This window comes from Pseudoliparis swirei, chromosome 16 (genome assembly GCF_029220125.1).
Source record: "Pseudoliparis swirei isolate HS2019 ecotype Mariana Trench chromosome 16, NWPU_hadal_v1, whole genome shotgun sequence".
NCBI lineage: Eukaryota > Metazoa > Chordata > Actinopteri > Perciformes > Liparidae > Pseudoliparis > Pseudoliparis swirei.
Genome location: NC_079403.1, coordinates 9,155,822 through 9,163,707, shown reverse-complemented (window position 1 = coordinate 9,163,707; position 7,886 = coordinate 9,155,822). Strand labels below are relative to the sequence as shown.

The 7,886-nt window shown below is 41.1% G+C and overlaps 1 protein-coding gene across 1 annotated transcript in view; it reads left to right on the top strand.

Annotated features, from left to right (window-relative positions):
• The first annotated feature begins 1,852 nt into the window (after positions 1 to 1,852).
• Positions 1,853 to 7,886, top strand: part of LOC130206638 (sodium/hydrogen exchanger 9-like) — a 75,201-nt gene continuing 69,167 nt past the window's right edge. Inside the window, 5 exon segments of the mRNA XM_056434692.1 lie at positions 1,853 to 1,863; positions 2,176 to 2,324; positions 2,799 to 2,853; positions 3,265 to 3,382; positions 7,227 to 7,304. Of these exon segments, the coding sequence (XP_056290667.1) occupies positions 1,853 to 1,863; positions 2,176 to 2,324; positions 2,799 to 2,853; positions 3,265 to 3,382; positions 7,227 to 7,304 (411 nt within the window).

Here is a 7,886-nt window from a genome sequence, read left to right as displayed (position 1 = left end):
AATGCATTTGGTCGAGAGTCAACACTGGTGACACATACAACCGGCTATTTCTAGACATGTTAACGTTGTTGTTCTTGTTGTTGTTTATTAGATTGTTGCCATTGTTGTATGTTAATCGAAGTAACTCATCATTACATCATCACCAAAAGACTATTCACTTAATGCATTGCCAATTGAAGCATATGCTTGATTCACTTAGATCTGAGAGACAGAAAGTGGAGAAACCACCCGGAGCTCTGGCAGTTTGCACCTGCGCGCTCCGGGTTGATTAGTTTGAACCTACTGCCACCTGCTGGAAAATCAGAGGCGGACAGCCCACGTGTGAGGCGTTGATGTTGTTTGAAAGCGTAGTAGAGATTAAACGCCATGAGCCATGGCGGTGACGCACCAATTCGATATTTGCCACCCGCCAATACACATCAAAGAAGAACGTCATAAGCCATGTTGAGAAAATGTGATCTATATCGTTGTAAAATCTCTAACAGGCTGTAATGTGGCTTTCTCAGTCAATAGTAACAAAAGTCTAGAGTCTAGACCAGACATGGGCAAACTACGGCCCGCGGGCCACATCCGGCCCGTTAGGCTTTTTAATCCGGCCCGCCGAACTTGTCCAAATCGCAGCTTTGTTTACTTCCGGTGTGCGTTGGCGCGGAAAGTACTCGTCACACGAAACCCTTCACCATGATTTGTCAATCCGTTTGTCTGTCAACATTTTGCGAAAAAAACAACCAATGAACACTCAGTAAATCACAAGGGACCCGCCCACCATACAGGTGAGGCTCATTTAGAAACAGCCGCAGTGATTTTGGCGAGCAGCGCGGAGCCTGGAGGAGCTGCGGACCCACGAGAAGGAACACACAGCCAGAAGAGGTCCACTTGGACCGGGTAAGAGTCTTTACATCGTTACGTGTCCCATCACGGTGTCCGTAACGTGCGCGCGGTGCTGACTAGTCTTGTATTTTACAGAGAGGATTCACCAGCGCCTGCAGCTCCACCTGCCCGGCCAGCAGAGAGGTCTCGTGACACGATGACATTATGTTATTATAGTGAAGCCATATTGTAAATAGTCTGTCAATAGTTGTGTTCTGTTTTCTATTTCACAACATGGATATAATGTAGTTTTATTTATTTATTTATGTACAATACATATTTATTTGAAGAAAAAAAAACGTAATGGTCATTTTTTATTTGCACACACCCCATGAAGCTTTATCTGCAATATGAAGTCATTTCTCAGTCCCATCTTTATCATTTTGGTGAATGTGTGACGGACCACATCATTTGTACTCAAAAAACGATAATAACAAAATTTGTTTTCCACATTTATTTACATGTATCTAGCATTGTATTAAGATATTTCACTGCTTTTGTGAACCTATGACCTTTGGTAAACTAATTTCAAACACCAAAATAGTGAGTCCACATGAGTAAAGAGGGGTTTCAGAAGAGATATGAAGAATTTTTAAAAATCGAACTTCAATTTTCAGCTTTAGGGCCATATTTTCTCTTTCCACTTGTACCTGAGGACAATTGTGCCTCATTATATAGAGAGCTGAGACAATCCGTCCATTATTTTGTGGGGTTTAAAACAATTAGAAATTATTGAGCTTGATTATTTCGTTGGGTAAAAATATGTTTTGAATGTTGAAAGTGATTCCATTGATCTTTTTCCAGTAAATGTCAATTTCTTTAACTTTGCACCTTCAATTGAAATGTATAAAAATCAGATGCAATCTCCAGGTTTAATAAATTACATTGGGTGTCCAACAGCTCCTGGCCCCGCCCCTCTGTCACATTTTAGAACCCATTGTGGCCCGCAAGTCAAAAAGTTTGCCCATCCCTGGTCTAGACCATGTCCAGATTGTATGTGTCAGTGCTCCTGCATTTTACTCGCACGCACGTGTCATACAATTTGCATTGGTACTTCAGCAAAACAACGTTGTATCTCTTAATTTGTCAAACACACACGCTCACATAAATACTTAATTAATTACTACTTAATACATTCAATAGTTTCCCTGAATTGGACAACACGTTAAAGCGCTATTTCACTATGTGTGAAATGGAAATCTAAAATTACCAAGCAGGAGCTCTCGAGCGCTGCTGATACGGATGTTGCTGCTGCTGAATTGAATCACAAGTTGAAACAGATGTTTCCGCAAATTTTCCCCTGAGGTTTGAAGATGTCGGGCACGGCCACGCAAAATACAGTGCATTGTTGATGCTCGCAGCTGTTGGCTTGGCCCTTGTTACTATTCTCAGTCTGTGGAAGTTTAAACAGTTTAAATATAGGCTCACTGAAAATGGAGGTGCGATGTTTAACGGTAAGTAGTCTGTGCTGATTTGCCAATTTAGAGGTTATAGCACGGGGACGCCGTTATTGATCAACACTTCCTGAAGTCACTGTTTAAATTTATCAGAATGGTCATAATATAAAGTCAGTTTAGGCTACAATTTTTTGAATCTGGGCCTTAGTCGGAATGCATTGGTCACATTCTCTAATTTTGCTTTAAATAATTGTTGAAGGTGTGATACACTATTGACTTTTACTGGTTAATTGACATAAAATTGGAATCAACCCTTTTAATTTAGGCATTACACCAAAACAATAATGTGTTATATACCCTAAACTATTAAAGGTAGTAGTAGTATACCTGATTCATATTTAGTTATAAAGTTCTGTTTTATATCGTTTTCATGACAATAGGTGCATTATGATGTATTTGCTTCTGGGAGAGTTTTTAGTATGTTGTATAGGTTTAATAACCATGCAGCTTATTTGTGGTCCTCTTCTGCAGGCATGCTGGTGGGGTTGGTAGTGAGATGCTTGCCATTAGACCAGGGAGATAAGAGGTATTCTCTTTTTTATTCATTGCCTCCTTTGATCATATATGTTGTCCCTTGTGTATAGAGGATCCTCTAAAGTTGCCTAATTTGGGGTTTTCTTTTAAAATACATGCATGTTCATTAGTAAAGTAAGAGAGTGACGGTATCAATAGAAATAGAAAACAATGTAACCTTTATTATAGTGTCTGAAGGGAGGAAAAGACACTCGAAGTCCTATTGATGGTTCTCTCCGTGGCTTCCTCACAACCAGCTCCTTAGTTTAGACATTGAGGTGGAGGTTGTTGTCGTGCACAATACGAGGGCTCTGACCTCCCTGTGGGCTGTGTCGCCGCCACCGGACAGGATGGTGGTCGCGTCGTTAGCAAGCTTAACGATGTCCTTGTAGCTGTGGATGGCGACGCAGTCATGCGTGAACAGGGGATACAGCGAGTGGGCTAAGCATGCAGCGGGGGCGCCGGTGGTGAGGGGTCAGGCTGGAGGATGTGCCCATTATGAGGCTCTGGATCCAGTCACAGAGGGTGATCTTGAAGCCCAGGTCTCTGAGCTTGATGACCATTGTGGAGAGCACAATGATGTTGAATGCTGAACTATTGTAATTTAACAATAGTATTTTTCTAGTCCAGGTTGAAGAGGGCAGAGCGGAAGGTTATGGTAATGGCGTCCTTACATCTATATGACATGCAAACTGATGTGGGTCCAGTGAGTCTGACTAAATGCTCAAAGCACTTCATAAGGATGGAGGTGGGTGTTATGGTCGTCAGTTTTTCAGGCAGAGGGCTTTGGTCTTTTTGGGACAAGAACAATGGTGAAAATATGTGGGTACTACAGACTGAAGCTGTGAGAGGTTGAACATGTCTGTGAGGACATCTGCCAGTTGATCTGCACACGCCTTGAGGTCCAAGTGCTTTCCGCGGGTGAAGCTATTTGCAATATTATCATACCATTTCCATGGATATTGCTCGTGGGCAGGGGTTCTGTTTTTCCTGAGCCAGAAATACTCTTGTGGAGTAGATAAAGCAACACACATTCTGATCAGTGAACAAAAACATATTTATACTCACACTTTCTTAAAGCTGTGTTCCTGCCAACGACTGCAAACATAAACCGTGAATACAATTACAAAACCCAATTTCTATTTTTTTTAAAAAATGTGGGTCCCCCTGGAGACATTCTGTGTGTTTACTTGCAGAACTCTCATAATGAGAAACACGTTTTATATATATATAATTTTTCACAATAGAGAGATCTGTTTTGTTTCTGTTGAAAGCATAACATGGAACCTCTTTGCTTTTTGATGTGACACATATAACATAAATATGGCATAGTGTAATATAGTCTGTTGTATACAGCAGTGGCAGGCCGTGCATTTTCTACCTAGGCCTTCGATGCCGTCTTACTACAGCTGAACAACCTAATGTAAGATATTAGTTCACCAGTGTTCCGGTGCAGGGCTTTTATTGTGAAGGAGCAGACGGAAATAGATAAAGTTGCCATGATTCTTGTGTTATTAAGTAACGTAAAACCCTCAGTTACACTAATTCAGAGAATCGTATCGTACATGTATGTGTATATTTATATCGATGTATGTGTGTGTATTTATGTATGTACATGTGTATATATCAGAGAATCGCCTGGTCTGGTTCGGTGCTCCTATCTACCCCCCACCCCCCAGTGGACCTCCAGGACCTTTCCAGGACTTTAAACCACATTTCCATGATTAAACATTTTGTTAAAACTCTGTGAATACATGAAAAAGTGAGAAGATGTAGTATTTTAACTAATAATTAGAATTTGAAAGCATACCGTGTAAATTCACATTTGAATATAACACATTTGAATTACTTTTCAAAAAAGGTTGGGATTTTTTATTTATATTAATTGATTAATTGAAAAATAATCAACACATTAATCAATTATCAAAATAATCGTTAGTTGCAGCCCTAATGTACATGTATGTATTTATGTACTTATGTGTGTGCATATATATGTTTGCATGAAGTATATCGGTTAAAACAGTAATCATAACCTGAGTTTTTCAATATACTTTTATATTTCTAATGAACATCCAGTCAAAAATGTATTCTCAGAATATTTTTCCGATACTGTTTATCACTTTTAAACAGAAGGGAGCTTTATGTTTTTTTTAAAAATGCTGATGGTCTCATTATAATTCGACATGCAAGGATTGTTAAACAATTTAAGTCACTGAGATGCAACAGGAATAATGTCGCAAACTTCTCACAGAAATTATTTATGGAGAAGGAATTAGTCAGAGACCGTAATATAACGGCCAAGTTGATGAGCCCAAGCGTTGACAGACGCCTCTGGCTGTAATTAGTAATATCACTGTTTTCTTGCTCGCTTTCGGCGAGAGCTCTCATATCAAAGAAACCAACCAATGAGGCGGGATTCATTCACATGATGGCAAACAAGCATGAGTGGATGTGGAGTGAGTGTGTTTGAAAATGTATTTCTTAATCCCAGAGCGATGTTTCAACCCGAGAGAAAGGGAGCAAGTGACCCATGAACCCTGCAAATCATCCAGGGCAAGTATAACTCTTCACTAATGGCTTGGACTCTTTGGCCCCTTTGAATGCTGGGATCTCATTAGAAAACCAGCGGAGGCCACCACAAAGGCCATTACTTCGGTCAGACCATTCTGTGTAGTCTTCACGCTATTAAGCCTGATACATATGGGGACCAAGCAGAGAGAGATAAGAATTTCATTGCATTACTGAGTCCATTACGTGCCACTGGGGAGTAACGCATTAAAGTTTGTGGTCTGATTAAATTTAGTGCTGCTCAGCTGAAGAGGCAATTAGTGTATACAACACACCTCCATCCCGACTCTGTGGTGCAGGTGGCCCTTAGAATAAAGCCACTAGCATATGCATAATTGATTACAGTGTCTGCATTGGTCTCTGTTATGTCATTTTGTATTTGTCATGCACAGTCTGCAGAAATACATATATATTGGGCTCTGCGGGTAATTGCAGTCACAGGAAAGTAATTTATTTTAAGCTGGGTGACAGGAGCAGAAAGATGGGAGCAATTTGTAGGGCTTGCAACCATTTCAAGTGTGAATTACTGCGAAAGCATGGTCACTCCAAACTATAGGGGGCTTTGCAGCATCAGAAATTATGATTAAAAATGCAATCTTCCACATGTGTAAATGGTCGCCCAAATGCAATGCTTCATGGAAATAGGGCATTTACAGAGACAGGCCTATATTCATTTGTCCAAATATTCATGCAATTCTGGCTGCTTCAATATTTTCTCTGCAAGCATCATCCCCTCATATCTGACATTTAATTGAACTGGAATTTCTTTTCGAGCAATGTAATGAGACCTTATGGGATGTAGGAATCGGGAAATAGTAAAAAAAGAAAAAAGAATTGATCTGAATTGAATATAACTGCCTTTTGATCCTCAGAAGGTATCCACAATAGAAATGAAATGGATTAGAGGATGAAGGACATGAAAGGCTACCTTTCTGGGCGGCTAATGGTTGCATCATATTGACTGGGATGAAAAACAGGCAAAAAAACGTGCACGGTATGTAAAAAAAAAAAAAAGGCGTTGCACTCTGGCGACGGTTACGTTGAAGCTAATGTAGGCCGTTGCGATCAGCAGCTTAGAATTTGTATGATGTTCATCCGTCTATTGTCCCAACGTGTGTGTCTACTAATGGTTCTTGCTTATTCCCGTTCCAAAGAACACTGGGAGCCTCGATGGTGAACCCTTACACAACCTGTTAGACTTCTCACATTTTATATTATGCCTTGCTTTAATGAGCTGAGGAAGTCTGAATCACGGCACTTGTACAGAATGACAATGCAGTACACAGTAATTATATAATAGAGCTGATGTAATAATGCACCATCTAAGTAGTGGCCCGACTGAAGATTTAAAGTTTGCTCTTGAGGAGAATTTGTAGCATTTCCTCACATGGCAGTTAAACACAGTTAATGTTTGGGTTTAATTATTTTATGCTTCAATATGATGTTTGTATGTCTACAGGTTAAAGCCTTCTTTATGGTAGCTGACTGTGTATTGGTACCTAACATGCTTCCCACTGCAATGTTCATGGGTGGGAAGAATAACAAAATATAAGCTTGGAGTGTAATACTTTTTCTATCACCAATACGAAACAGTATATTTATTCTTTTTTTTTTCGAAAGGAAGAAAAAAAAGAAACGGGACAGATAATGTTGTCGTGGTAGCAAAAGACCATTGTGACATTGAGATTCGAAGAGAAAGAATAACTGCCGCCTGTCTGCAAAACAGAGCTGCCAACGTGAACAATGTCTGTGTAATAGCTGTCAGTCACATCCAGTAAGCCCTGTCATTCAACAACACAACAGCTCTGTCTTTTACAGGAGACCTTTGATCCCGAGGTCCTGTTCAATCTGTTCCTGCCGCCCATCATCTTCCATGGAGCTCACACCCTCAATCAGGTGAGACCGCTGTCCCGACATGCCCCAGTGTCGAGGGGGAAAAGACATCATCAAAGGACTGTTCCTTTTCTGTGAGTGCCTCGTCAGTTGGGAAACAAGGCCCAGCCTCCCAGCCTCTCAGCCACTTAGCCTCTCAGTCACTCAGCCTCCCAGCCACTCAGCCTCTAAGACTCTCAGCCTCTAAGACGCTCAGCCACTCAGCCTCTCAGCCTCTAAGACTCTCAGACTCTCAGCCACTCAGCCTCTAAGACTCTCAGACTCTCAGCCACTCAGCCTCTAAGACTCTCAGCCTCTCAGCCTCTAAGACTCTCAGCCACTCAGCCTCTAAGACTCTCAGACTCTCAGCCACTCAGGCTCTCAGCCTCTAAGACTCTCAGCTACTCAGCCTCTCAGCCTCTAAGACTCTCAGCCTCTAAGACTCTCAGCCTCTCAGCGCGTGCTGCTGTTGGTGACGTGGAGTTGAAGTCAACGTGTTGCATGCTGTTGACCTGCGTGTTTGATGCTATTGATTTCATTCAAATTTCTGTTCCAGAATCGATTAATTGGGGAATCTTGTATCTGTTTTGACCTCTTGTGTTTTTG